Source organism: Symphodus melops (genome assembly GCF_947650265.1).
Source record: "Symphodus melops genome assembly, chromosome: 11".
NCBI lineage: Eukaryota > Metazoa > Chordata > Actinopteri > Labriformes > Labridae > Symphodus > Symphodus melops.
The window spans coordinates 1,347,425-1,364,331 of NC_136701.1; the positions used below are offsets into that span (position 1 = coordinate 1,347,425).

Genomic DNA, 16,907 nt, shown 5'->3' on the forward strand with positions numbered 1-16,907 from the left:
TTCAGGCTTGTATTTAAAAGTGTTTTATTTTTTGCCTCCTGTTCCTCTAACAGACTTTAATCCTGTATTAACCAAGAGAGTAAATTTAAAATAATCTCACGTTGCCTTCAGGAGCCTCTCTTTAATTTAAAGGAAGCTTAACTGAACATAGTCATGGTTAGAGGCTAACAGCCATCAGCAGGACTGCAGCAGCAAAAGGTTTAAGAATCAGGTCTAACTTAAGACCGACACTTAAATCTGAACTCAGATCACAGACTCAACTCAACTTTATTTATAAAGCGCTTTAAACAGCCGTAGCTGTGACAAAGTGCTGAACATCCACGAAGAGCACAAACGTAAAACATAAGTAAAACACTAACAGGGTGAAAACAATAAAAACAATAAAACACTAAAACAGGAACAGAGTCTCATGCTGGGTTAAAAGCCAAAGAATAATAAGAAAGGGCTTCACCTTTGCCAGCCGCCTTAAGCCGTGAAAGACGAGATATTTCAACAGGTGACCTGAGAAGCCTTACTTGACTTTTATCTGCACCTGCAGTGTGTTCAAAATGAATCTGACTCCATGTCCAAGACTTTAAAAAATACTGAACTCATCTGCACAAGCCTACAAGAGTGCACAAGTACTGCCAGTATTACACATGTACATGAGGTGGGGGGTCCTGGAGGAGGTGGAGGGTCCTGGAGGTGGGGGGTCCTGGAGGAGATGGGGGGTCCTGGAGGAGGTGGGGGGTCCTGGAGGAGGTGGAGGGTCCTGGAGGAGGTGGGGGGTCCTGGAGGAGGTGGAGGGTCCTGGAGGAGGTGGAGGGTCCTGGAGGAGGTGGGGGGTCCTGGAGGAGGTGGAGGGTCCTGGAGGAGGTGGAGGGTCCTGGAGGAGGTGGGGGGTCCTGGAGGAGGTGGGGGGTCCTGGAGGAGGTGGAGGGTCCTGGAGGAGGTGGGGGGTCCTGGAGGAGGTGGAGGGTCCTGGAGGAGGTAGAGGGTCCTGGAGGAGGTGGGGGGTCCTGGAGGAGGTGGAGGGTCCTGGAGGAGGTGGAGGGTCCTGGAGGAGGTGGGGGGTCCTGGAGGAGGTGGAGGGTCCTGGAGGAGGTGGGGGGTCCTGGAGGAGGTGGAGGGTCCTGGAGGAGGTGGGGGGTCCTGGAGGAGGTAGAGGGTCCTGGAGGAGGTGGGGGGTCCTGGAGGAGGTGGAGGGTCCTGGAGGTGGGGGGTCCTGGAGGAGGTGGAGGGTCCTGGAGGAGGTGGAGGGTCCTGGAGGAGGTGGAGGGTCCTGGAGGAGGTGGGGGGTCCTGGAGGAGGTGGAGGGTCCTGGAGGAGGTGGAGGGTCCTGGAGGAGGTGGGGGGTCCTGGAGGAGGTGGAGGGTCCTGGAGGAGGTGGAGGGTCCTGGAGGAGGTGGGGGGTCCTGGAGGAGGTGGAGGGTCCTGGAGGAGGTGGAGGGTCCTGGAGGAGGTGGAGGGTCCTGGAGGAGGTAGAGGGTCCTGGAGGAGGTGGGGGGTCCTGGAGGAGGTGGAGGGTCCTGGAGGAGGTGGGGGGTCCTGGAGGAGGTGGAGGGTCCTGGAGGAGGTGGAGGGTCCTGGAGGAGGTCACACACCGGCGTGTGGCTGCAGCCTAAAACATCACCTGCTCCATCATCTATAATAATTCACAAAACAACTTCATGCTGCCTTCAGGAGAAACACCAAACTAAACATTCAGACCATAATCTTGTGAGAAGTTGTTTGAGACGCCCCCTGCTGGACAACAGAGAACATGCAGTCAGTGATTCAGAGCCTGTGGAAACACTTCCTAATAATAATAATAATAATGTGCACAGACGTTAGTTTCTGTTGATTTTGAGATTTATCATCATCAGCCTCTCAGACTCTCAGAATAAAAAGATCAAGTGCTGGACTGATAATCTAGTTAATCTAGTAATCTGGACGTTTTCCTCTTCAGCAGACGAACGTAGAGGAACACGTCGAGTGTGAGGAGAGAGAGGCTGCAGCGCTAAAAAGTGTTAACGAGCTAATAATAGCCTGGCCACGCTGTGAGTGACACCAGTGTGTAAGGTCGGGGTCACCTTTATGAAGAAGCTCTTTAATATGTCGCCTTTCACTGTCTCACAATTCAATCAGTGGGATCTCAATTTAATTAGCATCGAACTGATTCCATGCTAAAAAGGGCAGCTCGTATTAGCATCTCCAGCTATCTGGTGCACATGTTAAAACGTTCATCAGCTGATTGTAATAATGTAAATACACAAGTAATACATTTATTCATGTTTAGGGGCGGGGTTGGTTATGGCATTCCCTCAGTGCTCCATCTTCATCTCTCACAGGACAGAGATCGTTTTAAAACATTTGGTCTTTTGACATAAATGATTCATGATTATTAATACGAACATAAACATAAAGAGGGTCACAAGGTTTGTTTTCAGCCTGTTGTGAGGGGGCATCTGAAGAGGCTTTTTCCCCCCTCAGTCCATCTGAGATCTCAGTCCTTAGTCGCCCTACTATATGATTATATCAGTGCCATTCAAAGGAACGTTTTTAAACAGTTAATAATGAGTCTTTGTGCTTTGTTGAATTAAATGTGACTAAACTGTTTCTAAAACAGGGATCAGTTTCAGGTTATTTGACGAAATAGAATCACAAATTTATAAATTTATTTATTTCCACCAAGAAACACAATAACACACAAAAACAGAAGAAAACATTCAACAAGAATATTAAGTGCATGAGAGGTTAAAAAAGGACCTCCAAAGAAATATAGAAAATAAATCAACAACCATAAGAGAAAGCAAAAAAATAAAAAAAATGAAAGAAGCAATACAAGTGCCATTTTAATAGCACACACTTAAGTCAGAAATAAAAACATGAGTGTGTATCGATGTAAAATAATTGTATTTAATAAATGAGTGTTTGAGCATGGGAGGAGAAAATGATCCAAAGACAAAAGAGTCTTGATTTAGCAGGTTAGCTTTTAGTCTTAATTTAACAGATAAAGATATTTGTCTCGGTGTGTTGGTGCAAAGAAACGCACAAAAACAGCCATTGAGAGACAAAAATTTGCATATTAATATTTATTTTAAAGTAATTGTAACCACCATGGTCAAAACTCAACTTTTTAAATGAGCTTTGATACATAACTTTTTTCTTTTCTCCTGTCTTTTGTTTTTAAATGTTTATTTTATGATTTTCACATCTATAAAGTGTCTTTAAGCATTTGTAAAAGCCCTTACTATGTATTATTATTATTATTATTATTATTATTATTATTATTCTCTTGGGGACTGAATTGATTGTCTGTTTAGATTGTGTGTGCAGCAGTTTGGCCACTAGAGGGCAGCCTCTCCACGATTACTGTTCTCCTTGATGGAGATCACTTCTTCTCAGCTGTGATTTATTAAACTAAAGAATCAGATGAGAGTTTCTCTGTGTGGAATAATTCCAGGATCACGGTGAGATACAACATCATTGAGACAGTTGTTTCAAAATACACAAAATGTCGAGCTCTTGTAACATCATTTCTGTTCATTTGAATCAAACCGGTGTGTTTGTGTTCTCACCTGATCTCCAAAGAAATGAGCGAGGTCCGACGTCCTCTTTGGCAGATCTGGTTCCTCGAGGTCGAGGCTCGCCGTCACTGAATCCTCCAGATTATTACAGGTAAAACAAACCTTTACAAACAGGCTAACACATGTTGTTCTTTATATTGTTTTTATTCCATGAGATCTCACTGACTTCCCTCTCTCATCCTCAGCATCTCATCGTGTAAGACAAACAACTTAAACTCTGACACGAGTCACCATTCAGTGGTTTGTTGAAAAAACACGAAAAGACAAAAAGGCCCAAAACAAAAACGTACTTAAATAATAAATAAGTCCAAAAGTAAAACACCAAGGCACGAGGAAACGAAGAACGCACATCCGACTTACAGTAAAGAACAAGTTACAAAAGACACTGAACTGACACAGAGCCTAAGAAACACTGAGACTAAATAAACACAGGTGAGACAGCTGAGGACAATCAGGGTCATCAAGGAGGAAAAACACCGAGAGGCAGGAAACGAGACGAAATCGTCACGTTAGCTTGTAGCTGACTTTCATCACATTATAGCCCGTAAGAGCTACATAGCGTGGCGTTTTAAGCTAGCCTATAATAATCTGTGGGTATTCGTCTCAAACAAGGGGTGCCTGTTGTCTCTTAACCGAAAGGTCGTGGGTTCGATCCCCAGCTCCTGCGAGCAACATGTCCTTGGGCAAGGCACAGTCAGGGACGGATGAATGTGGATGCAGGTCGCTGCTCCTGCTTGTTGACCGCTTGGTGCCTGTCTGTGCATTTGAACTGCCCCATGGGGATGAACTAAATTATTTTTTTGTTTTCTAAAAAGGGGATTTTTTTTTTGGAGCTCCACAATAGCAGTGAAACTTTACACACACAAAAAGTCATATTAACCCTGCAGGAAGCTGCATGTAAAGTCCCTTACACTTGATCTCTATGAAAATGCACTTTGCTTCTCCATGTCTCAGTAACGTGGGTATTGTTGGTCTTTATCCCACATGGGTTATAAAAGCACTGGATCCTGAAACTTTACACAAAAAAAGGTGCAGGTCTCCTCCAGTATTGAAAAAAGAAGCCGATGCTGAAGGTTAAAATCCTGCAGTTCGTCGAGTGTCCACTAGAGGCTGACAGCAGAAGCACCAGAAGTCACAAAAAAGGTCGTTTTACAGCAGAAATGAACACGTTCACAGTCTTCTTAAATAAACAGCTCTCAGCCCATCGTTTGGTTGACTGATTTGACATTTTGAAACCGTTGCAAAAAAAACCTAAAACCCAAAAAACCATTTAAAAAAGAGAGAGAGAGAGAGAGATCTGCAGGTACAGATACTGTCACCTGAAGCTAAACCTGGATGGAGACAAATACAACACAGTAATAACAACTAAAACAGGCGTATGACCACAATGCCTAAAATAGCTGTAACAATATGGGTAGCATTAGCATTTAGCATTAGCATGTAATCACCTTTACAGTGTGAACAGGAGAATTAGTGGCAGCAAATTCTGTTGTATGATTTATAGGAGAAGCTGATTTTGTTGAGCAATGTAAGAAGACAATAATATAAACTAGAATAAAATCTTTCCTTCAGAAATTAATAAAGTTAAAGAATATAAAAATAAAGCCCCCCCCCCCGAGGTTTTCTAACTGACATCCTGTTCGAGTCACATTCAGCTCTGTGGAGGAAAAGTGTTCTAAATAATTTGCTCCCTGAGATAAAAGAGAATATTTAATTGAACAACACCCCTGTGGGCTTCACTTGATAGAATCAGGTCAAAGTCAAACTTGTGTCTTGAAAACAAGAGCAGCTCTTTTTCTAATTACATCAACAGCCGATGAAGAAGAAGAGCGTTAACGTCCAGAGGCGAGACGAGGTTACGACCTCCTCAAAACACTCACCTGAGAGCAACGAGCGCCAGTGACCACGTCATCACTCGACTAAAGCTTTGTGTTTGAACAGATGCTCTCATTGAAAATGTAACAAACACTTTTTTTTATTGTCTTTAATCTGCTTATTTGGTCTCTCAGGCTCTTGACAGCAGCCAATCACGGCGCCTCTCTGGAAGCAGACGTGCTGTAAACGTATTAGACTCATTAAAGCCTGTTGGTCCTGCAGTGAGACTTTGTTACCTCTTCAGCGGTCAGTAAGGATCGCGTTAAGTGCCGTGATGTGTGGGAACCAGCCTAAAGACAGTTAACCTTGACCACATGTTCCAACAGTGCAAATGGACCCTGTAATGATCGGCCGGCGTAATGACTGCCTTCTCCCAGGAAGGAATGCACAACCAACATTCACCGCTCCAGTTTTCCCTCCGCTCTTTTTTTTTTTTTTTTTTTTGTGGTTATGTTCGGAAATCTGCAAAATTGGTTCTGCATGAGTATTTATGGCTGCACACGAAGAGACTTAAATGGATTATAATAAAATGCTGTGACGGCTCTAAGGAGTTTTATATACATTTAAAACATGCATGCAAAAAAAACAATAAAAACAAAACAAAAATCAAAACAATAAAAGAAACAATCTGCAATGACTGAACCGGAGAAAACCAAAACAAATGCATTTGTGGCAATAATGAGCAACACTTTATGTTCGGTCCAACAACGCCACCCGAAGGAATTTCACCTCCAGGAAATTAACAGAAGGGGAAAAAGAAACCCTTTCAACCAGAGCAAGGTCACACAGGTTCGAAAATCACTTGGACAGAGGGGGGGGGGGGGGGGGGGGGGGGGGGGGGACCTCACCACGCCAAACATTCACATCAAAAATGTAAAAAACAAAAAGCAACAGAAAAAAGCAAAAAAACACTGCAACTTTATTTTACAACAGAAGAGCTCAAGAACTGTTAAGGAAGCTAAACAAGACCAGGCAATGATTATTATTGTTATTATATATATCATATATATATATATTTTTTTTTGTTGTTGTTTGTTTTTGTTTTACCAAACATGTAGGGACGACCAATGTAAGCATTACAAATGCACCCACTCCTGGTTATTGTCTTCTGACAATCGTCTGTGTCAGGGCCAACTTGTCCTTAACGCTGCTGTAGCAGCTGGTTGACGTCCAGCTCAGGCTTCTTGATCCAAAGTTTAGGAGTATGAGCCAAAAAAAAAGTGGCTGTCTGTTGGATTGACAAGGAACAGGTCTTCATGTTTCTGAATAAACACCATGAAGGGAACGATGAAGGTCGGCTCGATGCGTTTCAGGAAGTCAGGACATCGAATTACAGATCGGCTGAGTGAAACAACACCGAACAGATTTGTCCCTCAAGCTCATGTTTTTAATCTTTGGTCTGTTGGCTGCACTGTTGCACAGACTGGCAGCACTATCAAGCTGTATTTCTTAATGAAGAGCAATAATGATGACTATAGAAGTAAAGCGTGGTCAGAGGGCACCTCGGAGTGTCAGACAGATTGAGCAGCAGTCCCGCCGCGGCCCTCCCTGATCTGCACCCTGCAGGTTAGCCTCTCCGTCATGTCAGCTAGCTCGCCGTTTGTTTCCATCGACTCGTAGCGGCCGCGCTCTCAGTGAGTGGCCTCCCTCGCTCACACACACACACACACACACACACAGTCTCAGCAGATGATTGGTCGTCATGACCCTGGTTCCGCTGAAAGGTTAAAAGAAAACGTTTTTCTTGCCGTTGTCACTTTGCTAAACGTGGCCGACGGTTGTGCTAATTGTGCATTAAAGTTTGTAAAAACCATATAACAAAGAGAACACATGTACTGGCTCTTTACAAATAAAGACTGATGATTGGTTGTCTGATTGCTTTTTCATAAGCCACCACTGTCTGCTACAACAAGGTTAAAAAAGAACCAGAATTGTAAAGGCTTTTAATGGTTGGGGAATTGAAGCCAAATTAAAAACTTGTCCTAATTGTGATTGCCTTTAAAAGTAAATTAGTAGTTTTAGAAAAGCTGTCTGTCTTGGCTTTGTATTGCATGATAATATTGGGGTCACTCTTGTTTCTGGTTGTGCTGCTGTAAGATTTTAATCTCACACATTTTCTTCAGCTGATTAAATGAGACTAGCATAACACTGGTCCAAGTGAAAAGCTGAATTCCTTCACCGTGGAATAACTGTAAAATATCCCCGTCAGCGTTGCCTTCAGTTTATGCTTCATGCGACCTGACGGTAAACACTCGCCCGTGAAAACAAGTGAGTCACACGATGATTCAAGTATTTTGGACGGCGAGGAAGTGTACCGACATTCCTGTGTTGGAGGAAACTGTTCGACATGTCATGACATCAGTACTGACAGATTTGCATGGTTTTCTTACAAGGTATAAATCACTTAAGAGGGAGGTTAGTGTAACTCTCTGCTTATGGCTAAATTAGAGAGCGCAGCATTTTTCAGCGACCAAAACATGAAGTGTGTTTTTCTCCTCATGGCAACCAGCCTAACTTTACGACCACCATAAAATATCTCATTTATCAACTGCTTACTGTTTTCATAAAGACAGACATGGATTCAAACTATATCAGATGCATCAATAATTTAATAAGCAGGCTGCACTCATAGACTGACAAAGGGATGATGTGTTTTTGTAGTCCAACCCAGAAGTAGCTTTTCCATGTGTTCGAATGACAATTCTCCTATGGGATTTTTTTTATTGGATTTTGGATCATTGCAGAAAAAAAATGTTTCTGATGTGTAGCTGTTTAGTTCAGCGTGATAATCTTTACAGATGAACATCATTTATATGAAGTTTGAAGAGTTAATGCAGCCCAGAGAAGTAAAAAGCTAACGTTATGCTACAAGCTAACGCCAGTGCGGTCGGTTGATTTTTGACATCACGGCCGTTATGCTTCATCGATCTAATCAGCGGTTTTGACAAGATAGCTAAACGTTAGCTTAATAAGTTGTTTATTAACGTAATATTTACAAGAGCACTGAAAAACATGACTAGAGGCTGTAAGGAGGATTAGGGAGAGAGTTCCCGGCGTGATGACGTTTAATGTCTCCATGACAACCACTGTAGTTTCAGTTAGCCACCTGTTAGCAACCGCCGTTTTAAGTTAGCGTAAAAACTTTAAAAATTCACAAGTGGGGTCTTAGCTAACGTAGTTTATCTCGTCTAACAAAACATCAACATCTCTTCAGCTTGTGTTAACCACAGACCTTATTTCAGACAGACATTTAAAATCCACTTTGACTTTTAGAGGTAAGAATCAGTGGCAGCTTCCTGTTTGACTTTAGTGATTTCACATGAATCACAAAACGTTCCCATTGTTGGAGATTTAAATCCCTGGAAGCGAATCAACCTGCGCACACCTCTGTGATTAAACAGGCAGCTTAGTGACAGACACTCTGTGAATAACACTTTCGATGCTCTCACACCCGGGGGATTGTTTCAACCCGACAGCAGAGGTTTTATAGCTGCGTGCTCGCTGACGGGGCTTCGCAGCAGCAGCAGCACAACAAACGTAATTGCCAGTAATTTCAGACAGAATGATTCACGCGCGTCGTGTTCGTAACGTGTTGGACGAGATGTGTGATGCAGACACTCTCTCACCGTGTCACTAAAGAGCGTGTCACTCAAGTATGTCTCCGTACGTGCTGCGTGTTGACGGATCAGCTCGTCCTGAACACGAACACGCTTCAGAGCAAAGTGACTCGATGTTTGTTTGTTTTGTGTGTGTGTGTGTGTGTGTGTGTGTGTGTGTGTGTGTGTGTGTTGCAAACATATAAATGGTTGTTTGAAGAAAGTCCCGCTCTGCTCGTTCATGCGAGAGGAAAGTGTGACTCAGCGAGGCCTCCTGCTCGCTGATACAAACTGTGCAAGCTCTAAACGGATGAATGCTCAGCCAACACAGGCATCAAACACCCAGTGCTCTTTAATGGCATTGAAGGATTTGATTACAACTTTATTTAACATGAGAAACTCTAAACTTATTGACATTTTTATACTCTTTTATTGCTCCTAAAAACCAAACAAAGGCAACCTTTTTATTTAACGCTAAACCTCTGAGCATGGGTTAGACTAAAGGGCCTTTATTGTCATTATTTCATTGTACAACATTATTTTCCTTAAAGTGCACACAGCTAAAAAGAAAAACAACAGAAGAAGAATATAAAAAAGTCACTCTAATTAAGGTAAGATGGTAAAGTTGCAGGTCGCAGCATAGTAAATTATGGTTAGATATTGCAGAAATATAAAATACATATTTGCACAGTGTGAAATGTGAACTATTGCAGAAATACAAAAGTATAAATATTGCACAGTATGAAGTGTTTACCATCGAGTTCATCACAAGAGCCTTCAAAATCATTCGAGCAGTAACCTCCCCAACACTGCAGTTCCACATGTGACCACTTGGGGTTGGTTCCAAAGTGAGTCGATCCCCATCAACTTTTTCTTGTTTTGTTTCGGCACAGATTTTTAACATACGAAAATCTGTGCTCCATATTTTATACAGTAAATTATTTAATTATTATTAGTGTTTATAAATCAGCTCTGAAGACATGTAGCCAAGAAGACCATCGTGACAAGAAGAGTACTTACATGACCTTTCTTGTTCATCTTCTGTGAGCTCGACCTACAGGAGGATGTGTGTAATTTGCAGCAGTGAAGTTTAGCTTTAAAAAACAAAAGCAAACATATATTAATGTCTATTAAATCTCATTTTGTGGGAAACACTGGAGCTAATGAACGCTGTATAGCATTAGCATGCTAACACGACCACCTGCTTCCTCCAGCTCCACACTTCTGTCTGGTATTCTCCCTTTATTTGATCAGACCTGTGCATGCTATAACACAGAGACACAGATGATGAATTTAAGGTTTTAAAAAAAATGGGACGTCAACACACCAACAACTCGGGCGACTATAAATGTCGACCTCTTATTTGCAGTCTATGATTTCATGCAGATGTGGGAGGCAGAAAATCACAGAGCGCTTTCACAGCTCCTGGATTTCTGCAAAAGTACAGTCACACTGATTTTATCTCACAACGTTTTGATGTGCATTATTTTGCAGAAGGGAGCAACACCCTGTTTTTGCAATAGAGGAGATTGGTAAATTGCGATAAAATAACTGCCATGACTGACCACAGATTGCCGGTGTACGAATGATAACAGATTTTTACTCACATTAACCATCGTTAGCTGTTGTGACAAATAGAGTGTACTTTTTTTTTTTTTTTTTTTCCGACTGGAAGGTTTTTATTGAGGTGAGAAAATTCCATGGCAGACGCCAAAAACACGCATTAACATACCTGTGCAACGCAAAGGTTAGCGATCCCGGAGCTTACTCACTTATTAGGCTTAACTACCCCTTTGGAAATATACATCTATAACATTTGGCACACAGACCTCTAATAACAAACGACTAACAACCAGTCATTATGGGGGCTTGAGCAGGAGATTTACAAATCTCAGGTTCAGCGGCGTTGGACAGGTTCCCTTTGCTTGAAAATGGTTATTCCACGGAGGGCACAGCGAGCCGCGTGATAAAATCTGTTGATTTATTCCCGGCGGCTGATAATTACTGGTGTCTCGTCACCTGTCAGGGAATGAATGGACGGGGAGAGTCCGAGGCTGTAGTCTTCATGCTCTTTACACCGCGGCAATAAATCTGACATGTTTGTGAAGCCATAAATCACAGCGTGTGATAAAGCCTGCGCACTCAGACCGGCCCGAATATTTCAAACAGTTTGAGTTATAAAAGGTATGCAGGAGATCAGCGGGGTTAGGCGTGCTGAGTACTGACTGTTAGTGCTTCCTCTGTGACTGCACTGGGATGGATTATCAGCATATGATGCTGTGTGTGTGTGTGTGTGTGTGTGTGTGTGTGTGTGTGTGTGTGACGTGTGGGGAGGTTGTCTAAATTATTCAGTTTTTCTTCACATCATTACAATCCTTTGAATGTGTGAGTTTATTGTCGATGTGCAAAAAGTTAACAGATGCTAAATGGAGGGATTATCCGACACCTCGCCACACGTCTCCGATGAAATCTGAAGAATTGAATCACTAAGTGTCCCATATGTTGTCTGGCTGTTGGTCATTATTTGTTTGTATTTTACAGTTAATTTTATTTCTATATTAAAACAATGAAAAATATTTTTCAACAAAAGTGTCTTTAATCGTTCAGTGTTTAAGTTAGAGAACATTTTGGACAGGAAGCATGATGTGTGTGGCTGATCCAGGTTAGTTGAATCAAAAAGGAAGAAAGCTGAGAATGATGAGTCATCGTTTGAGCGGCTGAAAGCAGATCTCTGTGGAGTCAGAATCAAGTTTTTAATCCAATAAAAACTAAATCTTATTTCAAACTAGGAGCAAAAAACGGAAGAAAAAAAACCGTAAAAACAGTCAGACTCTGAGCGGCTGCAGCGTTCATGTCTTCAAGAATAAAAACTAATATTTCCTCATCAATAACTGCGACTTGTTGGTAAAATACATTTGCACTGTTACAAAGCATGTTGTGCAATATCAGTGCAAGAAGAATTCAAACGTCGTCTGCAGGAAGACACGTACAGAAGTCTCTGTACATGCCCGTCTTAAGCCCCTCCCCCTCCCCAGATCAGCAGGGCTGTAATTGTTTTAAAAGTTGGCGTCTCACAGCCGCAGCGTGGACAATAAACGGAGGAGGACAGGAAGGACGCGATGCTGTCTCAAAGGCCCCTGGTTCACCGTGTGAGCGGACCGAGCCTCGCTTAGGGTCAGCACGTTCACCTTTCACTGTCCCAGTTTATCTAACACACACACACACACACACACACACACACACACACACACACAGGTCTGAGATGTTCAAGCTTTACACGAGACATTCGAAGGAACTGAAGAGACTAAAACGAGGCGTCACTTTAAAGACAAAGATCAACTTCATTGATTTTTTTTTTTTTACACTTTTACACTGTTACTGTTGTAACTTTGAAGGGTGATCAATAAAAACGCCTGATGAAATAAAAACACCTTCACTGACGGCGTGCGGGTAAAGATGGACGTCCCGACTCAAGCAGACGTTTGAGCTTCCACTCGTTGAAATACTCGCCCTTGTTTTTTTTCGCCTCCCTTTGAAGTGTCGTCCTCGCTCTGCTCCTGTCCTCAGGTGCTGCCCCGGCCTGATTTATGAGCACGCTTCCAGGGAAGCTCCTCTAAATTACATGGCCCTTAAACCTGAGCAGTGAGCGAGCGAGCGAGAGAGAGAGAGAGAGCTAATTGCAAGGACAGATCTAGATAAGAAGTTTCCTCTCTTCCCACCAGCTGAGAAAAGGGGAAACGTGGAGAACAGATTACACTGTTTTCATATCAATTTGTCGTAAATGTCCCCGTGACGAATGGACTGGAAACGTCTCAGGTGATGATGGTGAAGAACGAGAGACGAACAGATTAAACAGATCTGTGAAAGTTAAAGAAAATAAAGTGATTCATCTCCGTCAGCTGTTTCAAACCGGAGAGAACGGATCCATGTTGGAGACGATTAAAGCTCCTGTCAGGATTTTCACCTGATTATAAGACTCTGAAAGTAACACGGATTCAGCAACAACCTTTATTATTATTATTTCTAAAATCCTCCTTTAACGCCTGAAACTGGAGCTGCGTCGCTGCTTCATGTGAAACAGTTAAATTAACAAGACATCAGACTGAGAGAAGACTTCCTGCAACAAAAACAATCAAATAAACTTTAAAAAAAATCTGATTTAAACTTTAATACAGAAGTTTCACTCTGTGTTTTTTTTGTTTTCTCATCCTTGTGAATAATTAGAGATGATGAGATGATTTGTGCTGATCTGAAACGTTCCCGTTTGAGAAGCGTGCGTGATGATTTCCCCGCCTGTCCGCTCGGCTGCAGACCGAGCACGACGACCCGTTTGCACTCGTACGTTTGAAGCTTCAAGTTCTTCCGTCAGGTCGAAGAAACCACGAAGACGACATCGTCTTCCCCCCGTCTCAAACTTCCACGATGTTTTTCATCATCGTATCGAGTCAAACTCGCTTCAAGGGCGAACGCCTCCGCGGGGGGGGGAGCTAACCGCTAGGCTAAACAGGGCCGCGTGTTGAGGACACTTTTATGTTTTTTTGTTTATGACGCTCGGACGGATTGAGGGGAGAATGCTTCGTGTGGACGAAGGGTTCAGAGAAGTATTCACCGTCTGTAGCTGCACTTTGTTATGAATCCTCTGATTGGATAAAAAGTCTAAAAACAAAAAAAACACAAAGCTGATAAAAAGAGTTTAGAGAGATGGAAAAGAATCCTCTGCAAACGTGTCAAAGGAAGTGTGAGTTTAATGACTATCCTGAATAATGAGTATGTTTTGAGTGTGTTTAACACACACACACACACACACACACACACACACACACACACGAAGTGTTGAAACTCTCCTGTTAGATCCTGTGAGGGATGTGAGGGAGAGTCAGAGGAGGAGGAGGCGGTGACACTGCCTGCAGGGCGCCCATAAACCCGGAGAGGCAGAGAGAGTGCATCATTCCTCACAGGTGAGTGCACCATGTGACTCCAGGAGCTTTAAAAAGCAGGCCGACCCGTTTCAGCTCCGAGTGATCACAAGGCAGCGGAGCAGCCTGTCGGAGGAGGAGAAGATCTGGCTGTCGGTGCTGCTATGCCGACAGCCCTGCAGAACGAGACGAGGACACGGCAGCAGAGCGACTCTGCAGAACTCAAAACCTTCTGAATCGACGAGCGAAGCCGAAGAGCGTCGCACGCTCACAGAGAGTCCCCGCAGCCATCTCGCCGTCTCCCCCCGTCTCCACCATGAGCTGCAGCAGCGTGGCAGGATCGGAGTTCTCCGAGGAGGAGCTGGACCTCGGCTTGTTGGACCAAGGAGACGACGATGGAAGTACGAAAGCTTCTTTCCGAGACAGCGAGAGCTCCACCAGCAGCCCGAGCGACCCGGAGGAAGGCCAGACCAAGAAACGCAACAGGCCCGTGCGCTCCAAGGCACGACGAGTGGCGGCGAACGTCCGCGAGCGAAAACGCATCTTGGACTACAACCAGGCCTTCAACGCCCTGCGAATCGCTCTGAACCACGACCTCAGCGGCAAGCGTCTCTCCAAGATCGCCACCCTGCAGCGAGCCATCAACCGGATTTCTGCCCTCTCCGTGTTTCTGAGCTCGAACCCCCCGAACAAGCCGTGCACGCACCGGGAGTGCAGCAGGTCGCCCGCTGCTCCGGCTGCGATGGGAGCTTCCAGGCTGCAGCAGAGCGGCGGGGGCGGCGGGGGCGGGACGCTTCCTCGCCTGGAGCAGCAGAGCTACGTCCCCTGGCACGCCTCCATCGCGCACCAGATGCAGCCACAACAAGGCGGCCACATGCACCGCCTGCCTGCAGACACACACCTGTACGTGGACAACAACGCGTCCTCGTGTCCCCCGTCACCTCACTACCCCTGCTACCCCCCCGAGGGACAGATTTACGCCTCACACGGACACTGCAGCAGCCCCCACGACCACGCGCCCAGCCCGCTCAGATACCCGCAGGCAGGGGACGGTCTGGGCTACCAGCCGGGGATGTGGGCGTCCTGCACGCAGAGGTACATGGACACGTTCGTGGAGCCGTCTCCAGCGCTCGGGCTGCCGTGGCAGGTGAGCTACCTGCAGGAGGCGGAGCACAACGTCCCGCTGTGTGCAGACGTACTGTGACGTGCACGACCGAGAGCCCGGGGGACACGCCGGGGGACACGCCGGGGGACACGCCGGACGACTGTTTAATGATCTCAGGGAGAAACAAGTCCAGTCAATTCAGTATTACATCAAGTCTGCAGTGACGATCATGACTGTGTGATGTTGTGTAGAGATTCTTTGTTGTCACATTTCTGCAGCGTTTCGTACGCTCGTATTCACACTGTTTATATTTACCTGTTTGTTGTGTCCTGTGCATCTTTAGGAAATGTCACAAATATTTGTTGTTGTATTTATTGTTTGTGTTTGTTGCATAAAACCTCAAAATGTAGTTTTTGTAAAGCTGTGCAAAGTTTTTTTTTTTTTTTTTTTTTTTCAACTTCAAAATTAAATGTTTAAAATGACGACGTTGCTCTCCGGCGCTTCCTTTCATAACAAACACATCGAGGCGTAATCGCTTCACAAGTGTTGCACAACAGCACATGCTTGAGTGTGTGCATGCACGTCCAAGTGTGTGTGTGTGTGTGTGTGTGTGTGTGTGCGTGTGTGTGTGTTTGATTATAGCCTGAGGCGTGAGATGACAGAGGTCCTTCACTCAGTTGAAAAATGTCCTCACAAGTCCATTCTTGTCATTCTTCTGGAACAAGAGGAGTCAAAGTGCCGGTTTACACGCCGCACAATAAAAGCTGACAGCAGCGACGACACGCGGCGCTAAAAAACAAGCGGCGGCGCTCGTGTAGCTGTGCAGCAGCTCAGACCTACACGTACACACGGTTTACGTGAAGCAGCGTGGGCCGAGGCGTCCTGCACAAAGACACGTTGTGCATGTGGCTGCAGAAGCTGGGGATCGAACCCCCGACCTCCCAGTTGAGAGACAACCCACTCTACCACAGCGACCCTCAAGCAACGTGGGAAGATAAAGACGATGATCATTTAGTGACTCTGAAGCTGCAGTTCAGTGTTTTTAATGATCCACCGGTCAGAGGAACATCAAACCTCCGTTTCCCCCTGGCGAGCTGCTCCAGCTTGTCTCAGTCAATAACAACTTTCCCTCCCCTGCAGAGCAGCGCGTCACGGAAAACAGCTTTAATATCAGACTATAGGATGGAGGACACGACAGATTTATGTGGGCTCAGGAAGGAAGACAGCGCCCCGTCATCAGAGCGCTGAAATCCCCTGTCGGGCTGCACGGACCTGCAGCTGCTGCAGGAGGAAGAGGAGGAGGAGGAGGAGGAGGAGGAGGGTGTGTGAAAGGGGTTTGAACATCCTGGAGGTCTTCCAGCGAGGGGGCCTGGAGACACTCAAGGCCCAAGGAGAGGAACTGAAGAGTGTGGTACAGCAACAATTAGCAGACAGGAAGGAGAGGGGACACAGAGGAGGAGGAGGAGGGAGCTTCTTCATCCAGCTTCTGTTCAGACGTGAATCACGGAGAAGTTTGAGTCACCAGAGAGAGACGAGCGCAGCCCGCTGACGGCATGTCTCTCTCTCCTCCCTGTTTGGCACAAAGACAGACACAGTTCACCTTCTGAGCCGAGTCCTCACAAGACTCCAGACTGAAGAGAAAAACAACAAGATACTCAGATCACAGGTCTGAAAATGTGACGATCAGAATCGGATTTTATTGCCATTTAAGAACATTTACAGAAAAAATAACGAGTATTTAAAAAATAAAATATGAGAAGCAATTATTGTATTACCAATACATGCAAAAAAAAGTATAAAGAATAATAAAAAACACAAAGGGAGCTAAAAGAAAATTAATTAATTTAATTTAATTAATTAATAATAC

The 16,907-nt window shown here is 44.7% G+C and overlaps 2 protein-coding genes across 2 annotated transcripts in view; one reads left to right on the forward strand and one right to left on the reverse strand.

Moving 5' to 3' along the window:
- The window catches only part of micu2 (mitochondrial calcium uptake 2), a 98,596-nt gene that overhangs the window by 47,495 nt on the left and 34,194 nt on the right, over window positions 1-16,907 (reverse strand). The window lies entirely within an intron of this gene.
- Window positions 13,666-15,238, forward strand: bhlha9 (basic helix-loop-helix family, member a9). Its single transcript, XM_079355535.1, has one exon. It carries the CDS (start codon window positions 14,252-14,254, stop codon window positions 15,137-15,139), a length of 888 nt encoding a protein of 295 aa, XP_079211661.1. The 5' UTR covers window positions 13,666-14,251; the 3' UTR covers window positions 15,140-15,238.

Coding starts and splice junctions, on each gene's coding strand:
- bhlha9 (XM_079355535.1), top strand. CDS start 14,252: ATGAGCTGCAGCAGCGTGGCAGGATCGGAGTTCTCCGAGGAGGAGCTG.